This window comes from Rhopalosiphum maidis, chromosome 1 (genome assembly GCF_003676215.2).
Source record: "Rhopalosiphum maidis isolate BTI-1 chromosome 1, ASM367621v3, whole genome shotgun sequence".
Lineage (NCBI taxonomy): Eukaryota > Metazoa > Arthropoda > Insecta > Hemiptera > Aphididae > Rhopalosiphum > Rhopalosiphum maidis.
The window spans coordinates 61,207,345-61,228,797 of NC_040877.1; the positions used below are offsets into that span (position 1 = coordinate 61,207,345).

At 29.7% G+C, this 21,453-nt stretch overlaps 3 protein-coding genes across 3 annotated transcripts; 2 read left to right on the forward strand and 1 right to left on the reverse strand.

Annotated features, from left to right (window-relative positions):
* Positions 1 to 569: 569 nt before the first annotated feature.
* LOC113561236 (MAU2 chromatid cohesion factor homolog) lies at positions 570 to 5,408 on the reverse strand. Its single transcript, XM_026967538.1, has 10 exons — positions 5,190 to 5,408; positions 4,923 to 5,102; positions 4,701 to 4,823; positions 4,484 to 4,612; positions 4,307 to 4,415; positions 3,466 to 3,630; positions 3,149 to 3,399; positions 2,151 to 2,356; positions 1,478 to 1,680; positions 570 to 1,357 (listed from the first exon to the last, which is right to left on the reverse strand). The coding sequence occupies exons 1-10, from the start codon at positions 5,406 to 5,408 to the stop codon at positions 1,029 to 1,031; spliced, it is 1,914 nt and encodes a 637-aa protein (XP_026823339.1). The 3' UTR covers positions 570 to 1,028.
* Positions 5,409 to 9,635: 4,227 nt separating this feature from the next.
* LOC113549307 lies at positions 9,636 to 10,715 on the forward strand. Its single transcript, XM_026950541.1, has one exon. The coding sequence runs from the start codon at positions 9,751 to 9,753 to the stop codon at positions 10,522 to 10,524; it is 774 nt and encodes a 257-aa protein (XP_026806342.1). The 5' UTR covers positions 9,636 to 9,750; the 3' UTR covers positions 10,525 to 10,715.
* A 2,929-nt stretch (positions 10,716 to 13,644) lies between these two features.
* LOC113548606 (glucose dehydrogenase [FAD, quinone]-like) lies at positions 13,645 to 20,027 on the forward strand. The gene is made up of 5 exons (XM_026949568.1): positions 13,645 to 13,893; positions 14,042 to 14,183; positions 14,279 to 14,407; positions 14,512 to 14,732; positions 18,897 to 20,027. Exons 1-5 carry the CDS (start codon positions 13,645 to 13,647, stop codon positions 20,025 to 20,027), a joined length of 1,872 nt encoding a protein of 623 aa, XP_026805369.1.
* Positions 20,028 to 21,453: the final 1,426 nt, after the last annotated feature.

The following is a 21,453-nucleotide window of genomic DNA, read 5'->3' on the forward strand; positions in this document are numbered from 1 at the left end:
GGATATTCAGTTTTAATTTCTGATTCTTTCATTTTATATACATTGAAATATTTTATGGGTATCATTAGTATTGCAAGTGAAAAAAAATATATATTTTTTCATAAATAGATACAAACATTAGATTTTAAATTGTATGAACTTAAAGCTTTATTGACTTTATAATAAATAATATATGTACACACGTTCATTAAATAAAAAAGAAATTAAATGAATAATAAATATAAAAAATAATAATAACAGGTATTAAAATTTATAAATTATATATATATATATATATATATATATGGTAATAGTAAGCAGACATCTTAATAATTTAATTGCCATCGTTGCTCAGTGATCAATAAGAGTTTTCAACCTGTTTATTTTACAGGAAGAAAGATTATTAAGTTTAGCTCAAAAGTTGAGCTATTACTTATATAATAGGGTATAATACACTTATGTCAACATTTTGGTCTCAATATAAATTCATTTGACAAAAATCACTTTTACCAAAAAAAAAAAAAAAACATACATATATACAAATAATTATTTTAAAAACCTTAAAATACATTTCAAAAAACTCTAATTACACAAAACAAAAAAATAATGTTTAAAATTAATGATAGGATAAATGGGCTTTCACGGTTTTTATTTGTAATATAAGGATAATAGGTTTCAAACAAAAATACTGTTACTCATTAAACTTTTAGAGTTAATATTTTGAAAGGAGTAAATTGTTTTCTATTCAATGTACTCAAAGTGAATACTGTACAGTGCACTTACTGTATAACATTTTAATTTAATAGATATAAATAAAAAAAAAATACATTGATAAATGTATAAAACTTATGGTTTATATGTACCAAGAATACAACTTTAAAGTATAAAAGGACCTTTAAATAAGCTTTACACATTCAAGCTATTTACACAATACAAAACATGTGTGTGCATAATTACAAATTTAACTAACATACCTTTATAATGACAGTTTTGAAGACATGTCGATGGCACAATGTATGTGCTTTGATCGCATTGGTATATGGCAGGTGCTAAGAAGGGAGTCCAAGAGCTGCAGGGTTAGGCTGTTTAGACTGTAATTGCATGTGTTGTTGTTGCATGTGTAAACTTTGTTGTTGTAGGTGCATCTGTTGTTGCATATGAAGTTGTTGTTGTTGTTGTAAATGAAGTTGATGTTGTTGAGGTGGTGATACAAATGGTTTCAATTGAATTGGAAATTGTCCGTCTGTCCACGATATAAGTGCATGTTCCGGCATTTCGGATGATTGAAAATGGTCCTTAAGTAATGTTTGTGAAAAGTTTGAGTGCATCTGTAGTGCTTCATTTTCTCTAACTGGATCATTGCACATTCTGTATAAATCTAAACACATTTGTAAAAAATTAGAAAATACTCAAATTACTACATAAAAAAAAATAAACTTAAAATAATATTCAAGTATGAATATTTATAATAATAAAATACAAATATAATTTATAATACCTTTAAGAATAGCTGAAGCCCAAAGTTGTACATGGACATCAGGAATTTTACTAGCTAGTTGCATAGCAGGTGTAACCATATTCATACTTTCTCTACTATTGCCTAATGATAAAAATATATGGCCAAGCAAAACTAAGGAACAACTTGTTAGACGATTTAAATCTTCTGCATTAGCCATTTTTAATGTTTCTCTTAAGTATCTCCTAGATAACAATAATAAAAAAATAAACATTAAACACATTTTTAAAATGTATATTTATGTTTTAATACATTTCAATTCACAAAAATTGAAAATAAAGATAAAATTAGAAGAGCTGCTTCATAGTGAGTTTATGTATAACATTTTAAAAAAGTTTAAACTATAAATATATATTTTTATTTGATTGAATTCAAGGATATTCAATATTATATTATTATTATTTTAAATTTAAAAGAAGTCATTAATTATTCAGTTCATGAAAAATAATTAAAAATTATTCTAATTAACAAAGAATTATGAGTACAGATTATACCTAATATTAAATATGATAAAAAAATAAAAAGCTTGCCAATTAATAACTTATGAACAATAAATATTTTAAACCTAAATAAAAAATTAATGTTAGGTGACTTTTGCTATTTATAGAACAATAATATAAGAAGATTTTGTGTTTAGATTAAATGGTTTACTTACTTTGCTTCATTATAACGGGCTTGAAAAAATGATTGCAACCCTTGAACATAGTATGCAGCAGCTCTGAGACTGTGCGAATGCGATGTTAGAGTTTCTGGGTTTATACGATCTAAAAGAGCATTTAGTTCAACATCTCTTTTACCTCTTAAGTATACAATTGCTAAATTGAGGTTCGCAAATGTCCACAACTCACGTTCTTGTGACAACTGTAAAATAAGATTTCTGATATATTTTCAATAAATATTTATATAATATACATTATACACAACATGTTTTATTCATCTCTTACAATACATTTTGTTTGTTAATATGAATTAAAGGAATTGTTAGTATGTATGTGTAAGATATCAACAGTTAAGTTGATCGTACTTATGGTTCTGAAATTTAATACATAGGTGATCATATACCTGAAGATGTATATGACACAGACAAATTTTTAAATTTTGCATTTTTAACATGGATCACTCGGGGATTTGTTGGCTCATAAAAAACAAATATTTTTTGTTTGTATAGAGTTACCAATGGATACAGAAAATAAAATGATTATAATTTGATAAAATTTTAGACAAAAACCACTATAATAGGACAGGTGTAACTGACATTTATTCGTTTAAAACAGTGTAAATTCACTATTAAGTAATTTCATAATATAGTTTAATAAATATTTGATTATATTGGATCTTGAGTACAACTATATGAAAGTCAAATTTATTTTTTACTTAATTTTTAGCTAATTTTGGAATAAAAATAAAACAAAATATTTAAAAACAATATTGAACTGAGAATGGATATGATTATGTTCATAATCTTAAGATTAATTTCTGATGTCATCAAAATATAAAATATTAAGTGAAAGAGTATCAAATTTTTAATTTATGTGAAATATTGTGACAATGAAAGACAATTATTGTAAAACAATAAAAATTTAAGACAATAGTTATGTTATATTATGTATATTATTGCATTATATTAGATGTCTTACTGTAAAGTATACCTACCCTTAAAGAAGTAGTAAATTGCATTTCAGCAGCATCCATACAATTCATACTCATTGCATATAGGCCGATAAGCATATGAAGTTGAGGACGATGAGAGTTTAAAAGCCGTGGATGTCTTTGACAAATACTACATACTTGAGACATTTCACGTAATGCTTGTGATTTATTTCCTGTAACTAGTCGACACATAACCATATTTTCAAGCAACATTAACTGGAAGACTGACAATATTGGTGTTTTGTTGTCACCAGCTGTTAAAAAATGTAAACAGTACAATTATAAATTAATTATCTTTTATTTTTTAACTCATAGATTACCTTTTAGTTTTTCAATCTGTGCCAAAGCTTTATCAGTGTACTTTTGTGCTTTGTCCATGTACCCTGCCTGCATACTATGCATTACAGTTACTAGATAGACTACAACATATAATTGTTCTTTAGGCATCCATATAAACATATCACCCATGTTTGATCCACAAACAACTGCAATAAAATTATTTTTTGTTTTAAATTACAATAACTAACATCTTTATTGTATAAAATAAAAATGAAGTTTTTTTAATTGGAAATTCACTTTGAAGAAAAATAAAATAGCTTATAAGAAAAATAATTGTACTAATCCTTATTAAAAACTTATTTTCATATGATTATGATTAGCAAGGGATACAAATTGGGTGTTAATTACATTATTTTATTTACAGATAGAATGTTAGAAAAATTTAAATTTATTTAAAAAAATAAAATAAATACTACCAATATTTAACTAATAAATATTATATACTGATAAGTATTATGTAGTATATTTAAGTACTTTTTTGATATTACAACATTTAAAAAAAATGCTATACATTTATAATTTATCATTTAATTTTGACCTGAAAAAAATCTGTTATTTTGTAAAATAATATCTAATAACTAACTTTTAAACTATTTTCATATAATAAAAATTATCATTTAATCAAAATTAATGTGTAATTTTTCAAAGTAAAGTTATCTTTTAAATAAGTTGAATGTATAACTTTTTTTATTTTATAGCATATTTAAATAATTTAATATTTTATTATATTTAATATTCTTGAATCAAAAAATAAAAACTAAAATAAATGAGTAAATAGCTAAAGGATAAAGACAAGGATTTATTTAAATTGTCAATAGTAACCTTCATCAGAGGGCCAAGTAGGCTGCATGATTGTCAGAATACTTTGTTGTAATTGTTTTAAACATGGTTTGACACTCTTTACTTGTCCAGCCATTAAATAATGACATACCTTTAAAATAATGACAAAAGTTGAAAAATACGTACATGAAAGAGTTTTAATAAAATTAAAATCATTACTTGTAAAACTAAAAAGAAAACTTTTAGATATTCTTTCTGATATTGGCTGGCTTGCCAGTTATCAACTAAATATCCCGCCTGGGTTAATAATGGAGAAACTTCTGTGATTTTTTTGTCAATAAGCAATAACTGGTTAAAAGAATAAAACAATAAATATTTAAAAAAATCAGATTATAAAAAATGTCTTATTAAATGTTGCAAAAAAAAAAAATCATACCATGCATCTACTAAGCAGAAAAAGTACTCTGGTATAAGCTGCTGACGATATGTGAGCGTAATCGACGCCAACACCAAGTAAGCTGCTAGCCAATTCGTAATCTTTTTCTACAGCATGTATTTGCTAGAAAAAAAAAAAACAAAAATTAATATTGAAAAAATTATGAACAATAATAAAGTTGGACACGCATTTGCGGAAATAGCCATGAGCATTTTTACTTACGGCTAATTGAAATATAAGTCTACAGTGCCAGTAGATGTTGTGCTGTGACAGTTCGACGGCTTTCCTCAGAATGGGTTTGGCTAGATTCGATTGGTTCTGTTGCTGGTAGAGCTCGGCCACGACACTGGCTGCCTCGAATTTGACGTCGTCGAACGCGTTGATGGACTGCGACAGCAACCACTAAGGACAGGCAAAAATGGAATTAAGTATGTCGTTGTCCCATGGGGTGGGGAGGGGGGAACGATTTCCGATCGGCAGCGAAATTACCGCTTGTTCGAGATGCGTCCGAGCCAGGTCCGTGTTCTTCGTGTACTGGAGGAGTATGTTGCCCAGCTGCAGATGGGTCCGGGCCTCGACCCTTGGCGGAGGTTTGAAACTGAACACTGCCTGTAAGCACTGGATGCACATCTTGATGCGATTTGACGTCCGGAAGTTTTCTGCCAGCCCCAGCAGCGACAGGTACCAAGCGTCTTGAGATGACGCCATCGGACGGCGGCGATGTATCCGTCGGAATCGTTGAGGGAAAGTATAGGACAACTGCAGCAATATTCTCTTTTTTAACAGTTACATATTACATTTATCAACAATTGTTATAATCACGAAAAATTGTCAACAAAACACACACTGAAAACACCGTCAAGGATTATTATCGATAGAACGTGACCGCTGTTACTCATATACCAGTTACCAACTGTGCGGTATCAACATAAGATAACCTTATCACACTGTGCGTACAAAGTGATAAGTGCTTATCACAAAAATGATAACTCCCAAAATAATGATTTTCGAGAATTTTTGAATTAGAATTTTGTATTCAGTGCTTTAAAACACACATTTGAGGAGGGGGGGGGGGTAATCGAAAATATCGCGTGGGAACTAAACTGCATTTGTTCCGCACTTATTATTTAATTTTTTTTTAGATTATAGACTATAGTAAAATCTACGGAGTACGGACATAATGCTATATTACAGGGATGGTCAACATGACTATGTACGCGAGCCACACATATTAATGCAATTATATCAGGAGCCAAATTATCTAATCTGTACTTTTATACCGCAAAATTAATAAAGATAGCTAACATCCGATAAACATATTAAATTACGAAATATGTGATTAAAAAATAATAATAATAAAACATTTTTTTTTTATAAATGTATGCAAAAAAAATTAAAATTTTGGTTTTTGTAAATAAGACCGCGAACCGCATACGTCGATGAAGAGAGCCGCAATTTGGCCATCCCAGCTATAATATATAACATTATGTACACAGTTAAAGGCCTAAGTATAATTCAGAGGCTAGTACTTTATAATGATTTACCAATAAAACTAAACTATTTGAATTATGAAGTAAAAAATGAAAGTTATATGTCATTTATTATAAGGTCATATACAAATTTTATTCTTTCTTTGATATGTAATTATGACGGGGGAGGGGGTAAAAAATTGAAAATAGCTCCCCCCCCTCGATGTTATATTAAAACCGCTGATACAAACAAAACACACAACATTGTAAAATTAATTCATTCATTGTTCTGTTCAAAATCTAAAATCACAAAAAAAAAATCAGAAGACAAAAAAAAATGGACAAGTGCCAAGTATAAATATCAGCTCTTCCTGGTTGGGTTAAATCTCACTAATCAATATTCATCTATCTTAAATGCATTTAATTATATAGGATTAGTTCACAGTTGACACGAATTGATCGTTGGTACATTCTTGTTATACAAGAACCATGATTTATTAGACTATATCTATTATCTAGACTGACCCAAAACTACCTTCGTTAATCGTCATTATCGTAAACAACACAATCTTAACCATATTCACGCGCCACGTTTCAATTTTCAAATTTACAATTATAACTTACTCATAAGTCATAAGTAGGGAACGGATTTATATGTTCTATAAAAAACAAGAATAATGCCTTAAAAAAATACGATTTATGCACTTATAATAAAAATTTTTTTTTAAATGCTTTTAAAATTTGTTTAATTATATCAATTTTTATTCTTAGGTATTAATTATTCAATCATTTTCATCATCTTCTAGTTCTCCTATCTTTTTTTTACTTTGAAAATTATTTCCAAAAAATGAATATACTAATATACATTGATTATACTTTTACCTTGTGTTTCATAATAGCACTGTGCCGCACTGTATAATCAGGTGCTGCTTAAGTTTTAACAAATTTTATCAATTCCTATATAAAAATGACTTAATAACATAAAAATGTAAAAATATATTTCAAGAAGTAAAAAACTCTTAAGAATGTAGAAAAATGCAAAATGAAATTTACAGTTTTGATTCCTTGATGTATCAAATTAACTTTGTGCATGGAAAGCAATGTTTTCGGTCATTCAGAAAAAAATGCAATTTTCTTTAAATCTGTTTCCTAGTCATAAGTGATGACCTCTTATTATATAATTAATTTTTTACTAGTTATAAAAGTGGTCTAGTTGATCACATTTCAAAATTTTAAATAATATATTATTATTTATTAGTTTATTTCTATACATTCATATAGGTACAGTATTAATATAAAAAACCTGAAAAGCGGTAAAATTTTATAATCTCAGATAGTTACAGGATTGTGACGTTTTCACATTATAAAAAAATCTTGTATAACAGGAAAATACCTGATTTGGTTTTATGTGGTTATATACATTTGACCCCGCTCAGTGTACGATATATACGATGACAATTAGGATTATTAATATGTTTAATTTATAAGGTGATTGTATGGTGACGTCATTAAGAGAACATAATATTATATTCAAATTTAAAAGAAAATACGTCACATAAAAATATTATATAATGATGCTGTACGTCACCATACTATTACCTATATAGCTATATTACAAGCATAAATGTATAATATTTTAAGTATAAGCATACAGTATATTGCTTGTATGGACAAGAGCATACAAAGTAATATTTGCAAATGGCCTGTGGTTATGAAATCGATAGAAGTGTATAAATTACAAGTGGAATAACACATCATATATATGTATATAGATAAATAGATTAAAAAATACATTGAATAATTTATTACAATACACACTGCATATGGTGCTGGTGCTGTCAGTACCGCAACTATTAACTCTGAGCCCCGTGTGCAAAATTCATTTGGAGGCCCCAAATTAATATTATTGTTTTTTGTATTGCTATGGCAATTAATTAATCGGTACTTTTTTAGTATTTTAACTTGTATGGAATAATTTCTGTTATTATACGTACATTATACCAATTAGACAAGAAGTTTACCTTACATTATATAATTTGATTATATTATTATATTATTAATTTGAAACGTTTTTCAAACCAGAACCAATTTAAATAATGTTATGTCTAGATTAAGCACATACATGATATACATGATACCTAGTAGTTGCGGCACTGGGTGCTGTATATTTTAAGAAATGGGTACAAACAATTACTCCTAGCAGAATTTTTTGGGGCTTACAGCAATTTTATTTATAATAAACTATACGAGTAAGTAAATCATACTGAATTATTTGTTATCATCGTGTTCAATGATTATCATCACATTTGTATTATTAAATTAAATATTTATAGCATATCATGTCCACGCATTTGGCGACACACGTGTAACGATGAAACAGAATGCAATTAAACCTATTCAACAATTTTGTTTACCATTTGTTGGATAGCATTAGAATGTTTTCATAGTTAGTTGGGTGGCGCTTAAAAAGTTATGACTAATTTTTAAAAACCGCTGTTAAGAGGACGTTAAACCCGCATTTGTTGTCTCTGTCTTACTAACATACATGATGAATATGATAGCAAATTTGCATTCAGAAGAACACATTTTGTGATGTTAGATTTAATATTAAAGTCAATTTACCTGTTATTAAATTTAAAGGTAAGAATATTATGTAGAAAATGTCATATTCTTTTATTGGTGATATAATTTTAAAGTGAGTTATGAACATATTAAAGTTGTAGTATTTTACATAGCTGTAACACAATTTAAAATCATAGTATTAATAAAAGAAAATGTAATTTTCTTTAGAAATGTTCTTACCTTTAAGTTTACTTTAATATTAAAGCTAACATCACAAATTCACAAAAAGTGTTCTGCTGAACGCGAATTTGCTATGATATACGTTAGTAAGACAGATACAACCATGCATGTATACAAAAAAAAGATTGGGAGGGGGGGAGGTTACAAAATGTAGCAATAAAAATTGTGCCGCAACATAATAAAACAATTTTTTCCTCGTCACTCGATATTATTTCGGGGAAGTTTGAACCCCACCCCCTCCCCTCCTGTATACGTACCTGTATACAACACATGCGGATATAACGTCCTCTTAAGTTTACACCAACAGTCGACACTTGAACAGTTCAAAAACAATACGAAATATTGGTTATTATCTATAACATTTGGTTTATTTCCGGGTCCGTAATCGGCGCTTTCGCGTACGCCTGTATATATATATAAGTATATTAATAATTTTTTTTCCACGCGCGTAATATAATATATTTAATAAAATATAATATGTTTTTGGATTTCGCTTAATCGCATACATTCTTCGTTTATCTATTTATGATTGTTATTGTCATGATATGTGCGCCATCGAGTTTCGAGTTACGTTCTCTGTCCCATGTATATACACACGATCCTCTCGTGTCGCACGCGTACAATATCACGGGCCGCAATCATACCCACTGTACGCGAGTGCGGACACGTCGTTCGTTGTTTTTAGTTTTGGCATTACAATACGTACGCTGCAGTCGAGGCACCGTCGCGTGAGCCGGCGCCGTCTGACACAAGGCCGTCGTAAGAGGTTTGCACAAGAGATGACCGCCGAGGCGAGACGGTACGCCGTACCCAGCCTCATCAAGTCGGCGTACCGGGCGTGCGACAAGATCCAGCGGCACACGTACCGGACGGATTACTGTACGCTTCCGCGCGTCGACATGCAGCGCTGTTGCAAGTCGCTGTTCGAAATCTTGAAGCTGAACACGGAAGCCGGCGGTTTCGACCCGGAAGGCGACAGGCGGTCCATGTACCGGAAGGTGATGCGCCGCGGCGGCAACGGCGGCCGCGGGTTTGGAGCCGTGTGCGAGATGGCCGCCAGTTACGGGCACGTCGACTGTCTGCGGCTGGCCCACGAGATCGGCTGCCCGTGGGACGCGTCGACGCCCTCGGTCGCGGCCCTCGGCGGACACCTGGAGTGTCTGATGTACATGCACGACAACTCTTGCGCGTGGGACGAACGGACGTGCAACAAAGCGGCGGGCGCGGGCAACTTGCACTGTCTCAGGTATGCGCACGAAAACGGATGTCCGTGGCACGAGCTCACGTGCGCCGATGCTGCAGCGGGCGGACACCTGGACTGCCTGAAGTATGCGCACGAAAATGGATGTCCGTGGGACGAACACACGTGTTTTCTGGCCGCAATGTTGGATCAGTTGGCGTGTCTCGTGTATGCCCATCAAAACGGATGTCCCTGGGACAGGGACTACACCGACCGTTTGTTCATCAGTCGGCGATGTCTCGAGTACGCGTTCAACATAGGATGTCCGAACTTTTGGTGGACGACCAACGCCGGTTATAATTTATTTAATTAGGTGTAGGTATTGTAATATTTCTTTCATATTTATGTCTTGTACATTTCAATAGATTGTTATTATATTAAGTAAGTACTACTATAATACGTAAGTCTTATTATTTTATCTTGATATAGGCATTTTAACTATAATTATATCAACTTTTTGTGTAAAAATAGGCAAGTGCTCTGAATTCGCTCATGATTTTGATATATTAGCCAATTCCATTTTTTTTTCAGAATAATTTGTCACAGTTATTTTGGCTATGTTAATTATTATATATATTGAATTTTTTGTTTTACTGAAACATTAATATTTAGTGTGTAAATATTGTGTATATGTCACGGTGAAACAATGTAAGCTATATATTTATAATGTTGCGTGTCATCATGATTTATAAAGATAACAACATTATAAACTTTAATGTGGTGTATGATTATTGAATTTTTTTTTTTTTTTTGTTATTATATCTATCTATTATTATAATTAAACGATTTTTGCAACGCTTTTACTGAAAGTATAATTTTTGATATTGGTTGGTTTTGAAACAAAACTTTTTTTTATTCGATCAGAGGCTGATAAATTGAAAATATCTAGTTACTAATTTTGTGTAATATGTCATATCTACTATAACTGTCTACAACACTGTTTTTTCTTACTCACTATAGCGGTACACGAAACCTAACTTATTTTCCTAATATTTATAAAATAAATACTTTTATAATTTTATAGTAATTTTAATATTTATTTTATACATAATAAGTGAAAAATACGTTAATGAGAAAAAAATATGACAAATGTTTATAATACCAAAAAAGGCATTGCCGGGAAACACCTAACGATATTATAGGCTCGATCGCAATCGTGGTGTTTTTTGGGGCGTATACCAGTTGCCTTCAAAAGTACCTTTTTTTATACCAATTCCCCCCAAACTACCTAGAACAAAATGCACCAGTTGTCTTCAACCAAATGTACCAGTTGCCCTCATATATTATAGACATGGATTATAATACCAATCTGTAAAATAGGGTAGGTAAATATGTAAATATGTAAATAATAATAATATTTATAATAAAAGGTCGAATACAATAATTATAAGCAGAATACAATGTAATTTTCCAAAACCATAAGATAGTATAGCATGATAAAAAAGTCGATATTTGCAATTATACAATATAATATAGTATGTATAAAAATATGTGTGTATTGTAAAAAATAGAATAAAATTTATAATATAGGTAGGTAAAATTTATATAAATAATATGAATAGGTACAATAATCATAATTTATAAGTATACTAAGACGCGTCTAAAATTACAATTTTTATTTTTATATACTATTATTTATATATTTACCTCTTCTATTTTACGGATTGGTATTATCATGTATATAATAATATGTGAGAGCAACTGGTACATTTTTAAAATGCCAAAAACAGCCATTAAGGCAAATAGTCAACACCCATTTTTTGGGACATCACCAAAAGATAATTACATCCAAAAGTAACCTTTTTACCTATTCTGAATGTGGCGAGTACATAATAGGTAAGAAATACTATTTTTAGTGACATTTGAAATTAAATGAATTAAACTAAAAACCTTATTTTGCGTCAGATAAGTATTTTGATATAAATATAATTATCATATTCACAATAAATTCATACGATTACCAATACTCAGCGTGATAATTTCTAATCCATTAAAGATAAAAAAAAAAAAAACAGATTTAAACTGATAATTCCGATTTTTTACTTGAAATATGGACCGCTTGTAGTTCTAGTATGTAGTTAACAACGAATGCGTGTGATAATTATCATACAAAATTCAACTCTTTATTTTATATTTCACATCTAAGTACATTTTAATTTTTGAAAATTTTAAAACAATACTAAACAGATTTTAAAATAAAAATGCAATCAATAGTTTGTACTCATTGACAAAAAAATAAACAAATTAATAAAAAATGTGCTTAAATCCAAATTGAAAAATTAAAAACTAGGAAATAAATAATAATTTTATTAATAAATTAATTGATAAATTAAACACAAATTAAGTTTCAAAATTGCTATATTTAAAAGCATTGGTAAATAAATTTAAATCACGAAAACTATGCTAGGATACAATAAAACAAATTTTATTTTTTATGTGTTGATTATTAATTACTTTTTATTATATTAGCTGTTTTTATTGATTTTTTAAAAATTTTTATTCTTACATTTTTCATACTTCGTCTAGATTATTTTATGTATTGACAATTTAATATCTGTTTTTTCCCTTTTTCGTTCAAATAACCAAGATTGGTAAAATTAGAGCATCGTTTATATAAATATAAAGTATGATTATTAATTTAATCATACTTATTGACCGCGACGAATCTCTTAATGAACATTCGGCAATATCAAATACTTATATTCAAATTACTTTACCTACCTTATAAGTAGTTAAAAATATTTTATAAAATTTAATTGTTTATAAAAATAAAAATTTAAGCAGTAATGGAACGATAAGATATTTGATGATACATTTTTTTGAATCCTATAACAATAAAAAAAAGAAGAATAAATAAAAAAAAAATTGAAAATACGAAGTATTACGAATTTCAATACTTGTTCTAAATACTGCGACCATATTTGAACCACTGTTCCTTGGAAATAATCAATATAGACTAAATTTTTTTCTGATCCAAATTTGAAGTTACATTATAATAGAAATTTCAATTAAAGTATACACCAAATTTTTAAGTTTAAAAAAAACTGTCATGGCGTAGTGTAGTGTGATGTCAACCTATACATCCATATTAGATGCACAAGTAATTATTAGAACTGGTTTTATTGAGTTAACCTTCAATTATATTGAGTTACATAATAACTAATAAGTTATATAAAGAATCACCTTATTGGCTAATCGAAATGATTCCACCTCAGTTTATATACGAGGGTAGTCAAACTACGTTCAAAGAAAAATTTTAAATTCATAATGTGATTTTTCATGTACCTTGTAATTCTTAAAATATTTTGTCATAAAATTTATTATTTTTATAAGCAAGTAAACTAACTGCTTTATCGATTTATTGAAGCTAAAAATATAATACTGGTGCACACAAATTGTTTAAGAAAATTAAAAGGAGTGCAGAATTTAAAAAATGGTTTCATTATCGATTCAGGTGCGAATATCATTGTATATATTTATAGTTTCAATCGAACGTGGATTTACAATATCCAGTAGTACAGAATTTCCTCCATTATTTGAATCGACACTCAAGTATTTAGCTGAAACTTTAGAATGGGAGTCACAGGAGCCCATCAATCAGGCAAGAGTTCTTCCGGAATACGATTTCATCGTCGTCGGCGCCGGAAGTGCGGGAGCGGTAGTGGCGAGTCGATTGTCCGAAGTGAGTGTCCTTACCGAAAATATACGAGTATAATAGAGTAACGTTTAAATTAAAATATAATTGATGTGATTTCGGTGTTTTCCATTTTAATTCATAAAACTATTATTAATCCGACGATGATGATTTGTGCGGTGTTTGTGACGATCAGATCAAAAAATGGCAGGTGCTGTTGATCGAAGCTGGACAACACGCCACTCATCTCATGGACATACCATTGGCTGCTCCACTTTGGCAATTTTCCACAATCAATTGGAATTATAAGACGGTACCGATGAATAATTCGTGCCTAGGTAATTTATATAATCAATTAATATTTTGCAATAAATTAATATAGAATAAGTTTTCTGTATATTGTCTATAAACGTTTGATTTCCCCGATTTATAGGTTTCGAAGGTAGACGGTGTAAATTTCCAAGGGGCAAAGTCATGGGTGGCAGTAGCATACTAAATTACATGATATATACACGTGGTAACAGAAAGGATTATGACGATTGGGCTAAAATGGGTAACACAGGTAATTGTACAAATTGTATTTAAATAATGCAATAATACGCAACTATCTCATCGAGATCGAATTTAAAAACTTAAAAATCAAAACATTTGAATACGTTTTTTAAGGTTGGGACTACGACAGTGTTCTGAAGTATTTTATTAAGTCGGAAAACGCTAACTTGTCACAGGCCGATTCGGGTTATCACGGAAAAAATGGATTGTTGTCCGTGACCGACGTCCCTTATAGGACGCCAATAGCGAAGGCTTTTGTTGATGCCGGATCGCAAATCGGACTTCCCGTTGTCGACGTCAACGGAGAAAAACAAATCGGAATCAATTATTTACAGGTAATTAATAGAAATAAATTCTGTTCTTGTATATATTTATATTTAATTTTTATTTAATATATTATACAAAACATTTAAAATATAATTATGCGCTATTAACCACGTTTTCAATAATCTCGGAAACACAAAAATAACTAAAGACAGCTAAAATATTAAATTTTGGTTTATATTATCAAAAATACATTGGTTCAATTGAATTCAATTGTAACAATATTTATATATGCTACAAGTATTAAATCAGTTAGTTTAGGAAATAATTAGGTCATTTATAAAATAACTAAAACGTGTAAGTAACATATATAATTTTTACTTAAACTACTTATACATTCTCTGGCATCACTTCGTTAATGTGTCAAATTGTACAAAATATAATATAATATAATATAAACATATTATACAATATCATACAATAATACAATATCGTTATTTTATTGTCCAGTGGTAGTTATAAATTAGATAAGACTGATAAGATTATTGTTGTTAATTTATTTGATACCTATCTACACGTTATAATTCAAGATTGTTTAAATAACTATACTCTCGATTCCAGTTCACAGTGTGTCTAGAAAGTTTGTTAACTATGGAATTTTTTCCAAATGAAAGTGTTACATTAAGATCTGCGGAAACTGCGGAATCACTGGGAACTGGTCAGGGTTTCTTTAAGTGCATTTGTAAAAATGTGATACAAAGCGGCATCTCTAAGAATAAAAAAAAATACTGTGCAATTTTAAATGCTTAGTTATTTCATAAAATAACGGAATTCAACACTTTAATTTTAACATATAATTTAACTTACATTTGTATTGTTTTTGTAAACATTTACTCCTGACTATCACATGATAATATAAGGGTTAAAAATATTTATTAATTTATACTTAAATGGTTTCTTAAATAATTTATTTCGTCCCTTGATAAATTAAAATCAATTTTAACATTTATAATCTATTCATGACAAATTATTAAAACTGTTAATTTATTAACCGTTACTACAAAACAAAACCATAATATGTACACATGTGAATTATTATTGCCTATGTATTTTCTTAAAAAATCTAATTTCAATGTAGGTACAATAATTATTTTAAGTTTATTGAAATTATCACAGAGCATATTATAATCAAAACTGAAACTCACACAATACGTAAAAATAATACAAAATATTACCTAGATTAATACTTTTGGTACCCGTAGGTTGTGAAAACTTTGGTGCTTCTATTTCACTACTATCACTACTATTTTTTTAAATTATTTAATTTATTTTTATAAATTTATTGCACAAACTGCTTAAATTTTTTAATCAATATACAAAATACAAACATGTATGTAGCTAAATAATAGAATAATACTATTTTTCATTATTTTATAAAATTATTATATAATATACACAAATCATTTTAATTAAAATAAATGTTAAATTTTGATATAATATATTATTTTTTGTTATTTTTGTAAACATCTGCTGCTGATTATAAGTTTTAACGTGATTTAATAATAATAATATGTATTAATTTATACTGTAAAGGTGCTATACTTATTTAAGACCAGTAACTTTTTAAACGTTGATTACACTTTTTTGGTTCAAGATGCTTGAAATTGAATGTAAGTTTCCTTATAAGTTTATTCACCAAAATTTTATATAAAGTGATGTAATAATGAATTAAAATTCATCATAACACATCCATTACAATTGTCCACTTGTAACTTGCCTACCTTTCTTATCTTTCGATTTCTTTAAAAAGGAACTGGATGTAGTATTGATATTATATTTTAAATGTTAACCGCAATATTTATTTGTATTTTATTTGACTAATTTTTCAATGTTAAACACTATAGTTAAATTTAACATAGTGCATTTTTTCTTTTAAACAGTTATCATTTATGGATTTTAAAAATGTACCCATCTAAATAGCGGATACCTTCAAATAGTGGACAAAATTCGGTGACCTAATCGGCTATTCAAAAGTACCTACCTGATTTAAGTTTTTTATTTATAAAATTTTAATTTGTTTTATGCGTTTTTTAAAAAATAAAAACATTAAATAAACAGCTTCATATTTTCAAGTGTATATTGATTATTTTGACTGGATATTTCGATTATTTTTAGTGCAATAAATCCCGAATTTTAGTTATTATCATTGGAAAATTATTAAGTTTTCATTTTTTAATTTGGTACTTACAGTTAATAAAGTTGCCAGATTGTTATTATTTTAATACTGAAGACAAATTAAGTTATATTAACAACATTATCACGAATTTGAACGATCTTGATAACCAAGATTTTGTTGGTCAAATTTGCTATTAATTTGTAAATCTCCTTAGCTGTTTCTTTTCTCGTATCGTGATACGATAGCTTAGGAATCCATGTCAGTCCTATGATAATAATTTTTCTAGATCCAAAATAACTTTGAGAAGGCACCATGTATACTATACCACTTATTACTTATTCATAATTATTCCAACATCGGACTGTAAACTTATTATTTAAGTTTTAAATAATGATTATTTGTCATACAAAAAAAAAAAAACCAAAAAATGCCTAGGCGAAATGTAAAAAATTCTTAAAAAGCCCGATTCAATCTTAGTTTAAGTCAGATCGGAAAAATTAAGTGAAAAGGAATTGGATTCAACAATCTTTAAAAAAAATCTCGTACCCTCGTCTTAGATAGCTTTTTTGAGTTAAAAAAAAAGTGTATTACTCAATAAAAAACTCATATTTAAATTGTTTTGCTATATTATTTATGTGCACATTTTATTTTAATAAAATAAAAAATATAAAAGTCAGTAAACAAAATTGTAATTTTTAAAATTATATATGGGGAGGCAGGAGTTAAACCACCTATTGCTTTAAAAAAACACTAGTATCTAATATTTGTTTTTATGTATAATATAAGATATTATAATATAGAGGTCTAAATAATTTTACCGGACCGAAAAATTCTGCCAATCCATCCCTGGACCTATTTATACCAGTAAATATATTCTATTATAATTTGACAAGTTGGTAGATGATACATTATAGGTAATTGTACTTGGTCATATTCAATTAACGGTTTTTAGCATTGCAATTTTACAAGGTTATCGAAACACGAAAACTGTCTACATTTGTGTGAACGGACACAAGTAATACAAGTATAATAACTCGTGTTTTTTTATTAATATAATATTAATCTAATATCTCGATATTTGCATGATATAGTACATTCTAGTTCAATATTATATAATATTTTTTTTTTTTTTTTAAATCGAGGAACAATATAATATTGTTTCAGGAAATACAAGTAATGAGAAATAACCTTCTATTGATGTATTAAATATATTTGTATTATATAAAATAATTATACACGTATACTCATTATTACATAATAATATATGACAAAAAAATATTTTATTTCACTTATTTTTTATTAGGACATCGCGTATGTCTAAAGAGGTAGATTACAATATCAACTCATCCTAGACAAAATTTAAAAACCTAAAGGTGCTTTCAATGTTTTTCATTTAAGGGGAAACAATTAGGCAATTTCTAATCTGATTATTGTCGCTTGAGATAGATGTATTAGTCGTAAATGATCATTGAACTATAGTCTATAGTATGCACAATCATACGTCATTAACTAAACATATAGTGATCCATAAGATCTAAAAAAATTTCGTTTTTGTCTGTTTAATTTAAATTTAACATTAAGTGGTTAAAAATAACTTTAATATTTTTAAAACTTTAGATCTATTATACAAAATTGATGATAGCAATGGGCCTCCTAAGTACATTATTAAAAAAAAAAAAAAAAAAGGGAATTACAGTTTTACAACTAATGCTATACATTATACAGCCATATATAAATCAACTTGTAAACATATTTATTGGTTACCAAAATAAATGAATAAAAATAATAATAATAATATAATATCTTTAGTTAACTTTGGCGCATAATTCCAAAATATTATTATTATTATATAGATCACAGACAAATCTATAATCAAAATAATGGCAACGCAGCATTATGTTTTTTTTTCTATCTCTCTGATTCATGCGTTGCAACATAGAAAATGTGCAACGAACGAACCCATTGTGCATTGAAATATTTTTTATTAAATACGTATAACAACATAATTATTATTTATTGCTTATAATTTATATAATAATAGATTTTTTTTAAATTTCAGGCTACTATTAAAAACGGTCGCCGTTGGAGCACAAACACTGCGTTTCTGTTTTCTGCGAAAAGAAGACCAAACCTGCACGTGAAAAAGCTTAGCACAGTAACCCGGATATTGATAGATAGAGAAACGAAAAACACGGTTGGTGTAGAGTTTGTCTCAAAAGGCAAGAAATATAAAGTGTTTGTGAGGAAGGAAGTGATCGTTTCCGGAGGTTCCATAAACTCGCCACAGCTGCTCATGCTGTCCGGAATCGGTCCGAAACAACATCTGACGGACCATCGCATCCCGTTGGTGAAAGACTTGCCAGTCGGCGAAAACCTGATGGACCATGTAGCGCTCGGGAGTTTGATCATGACGATAAATGAATCCATCTCGATCCGACAGGATAACTCTTTAGAAGATCCGAACGCAATCAACGACTACCTCGTGCGCGGTGTCGGCGTGAACACTGTGCCCGGGGGCGCCGAGGCTCTTGCGTTGGTGGACACGGATAGGCCCGGGTCGACGGACGGACAAGCCAATCTCGAGCTGTTGATGGTGTCGGGAACGTATTCGTCCCACGAGCTGATGCCTGGCCTTTGTGGCATGAGGGACGATCTGTACAACGCCGTGTACCGGGCCACCGAGGGCGCGAGCGGGTTCACGGTGTTCCCGATGTTGATGCGTCCCAAGAGCCGCGGTCGGGTGTGGCTCAAGAACGCCGACCCGTTCCGCCACCCGCTAATCGATCCCAATTATTTCGCCGACGAGACCGACCTGGACGTTATGGTAGCCGGAGTCCGACTGTTCCAGCGAATGTTGCGCACGGGCCCGATGAAGTCACTCGACGCCAAGATCCTGGACACTCCGCTGCCCGGGTGCCGGCAACACGTGTTCGACACGGACGCCTATTGGAAGTGTTCCGCTCGACAGATATCGTTCACGATCTATCACCTGTCCGGCACGTGCAAGATGGGACCGGCTTCGGATCCGTCGGCCGTCGTTGACCCGAGACTGCGCGTGCACGGCGTCCGCGGTCTGAGAGTGGTGGACGCATCGATTATGCCGGAAGTACCGTCGGCCCACACCAACGCGCCGACGATTATGATCGCGGAAAAAGCGTGCGACATGATCAAAGAAGACTGGAACGTATAGACGTCGTAGTTAATGACGTGAAAATACACATATTTGGACATAATTGTCTTTAAAGTCTATTTTTATTTTTATTATATATAGTATAAAGAAAACACTAAATGCGACATCAAAGGTTACGTGTTTTTGACAACCAAACGTTGGTCATATTTACTAATAGGTAACACAAAACAATACAAAAAAAAATTTAGGAAAATTTAGAACTCAGAATTCTATGATTTGTTCATATTAACCTATATTATGTCGAGTTATAATAGCCGATTACGCGTGTTAATTAACGATTTCTTCTATATAGGTATATATATATTTTTTCTATTTATAACATAAGCTGCTGTTATTTATTAATTATTGCGCATGAATTTTTTTTTTTTTTATAACTAAACTAGTATTATTTGAATGCTTTGGTATTTTATTTTTGTATTATAATATTATGGTCAACAAGTGTTGATAATATTTTCTCAATGCACAACGTCACACCAGTGATTTTGGTCGAATAATATGTTCGGAATGTAATTCTCTATTTTACTAGCTAATTATGTAAAGTTTATCATAGTATCGTTTCAAGTCATTGTACAGATTATCGATGGCGAACAGGCAAACGTATCCACCACTTCGGAAATCTTTACAATATCAACAGATTACCTACTAATAAGCAAAACAAAATATATCGAATGAGATTACTCTAGTGGTCTTAGCTACAACCATTACTAAGTAGTTTAAATATGTTTCTTAATGTTAACTACCAAATAATATTGTATAGACATTTACTTTATCTTTGCCCCAATTCTTATTTTATTCTATTATACCCATAGACCTATAGGCCTATGATTATACCTACTTATAATATATTGTGTAAAATATGTTTAATACACGATTATAATTAAAAAGAAAAATTACTACTATGTATTTGTATAAATATTAAGTTCATTGTATACTATTTGAGGGGATGAAACTCACGTAGGTTCACAAACCCCACCAAAATTGTTTCATTAGGTATATGGTATTAAGCTATGGTTGTAACTGTTATTTGATACAGTAGTACGTGATTTAAAAGCTGATGAACTATAAATTACAAAGCACTAAAGACAAATAAAGATAAAAAAAAACCCATTATTTTCTGTATAAACAATTAATTTTGTTAAAATGTTGGTTATAAAACTGTTTTAAATTTGTTTGATTTGAATTGATTTCTTTTAAAGATACATCGTAATAATATGTAAAAACGGGATAAAAAATCGTCCCATTAGAAGTTTGTTGGGACAACGGGATATGATAATCAAAAAGGACAACCCTGTTTTAAACGGGGCGTTTAATCAGTGGTCACCCTACTTTATACTATGTATAAAAATTTATTGAGTATGAATTATTTCGAAATCAATTATTTTTGGAAAATATACATGGTATACAATATACAATATAGCAATATTAA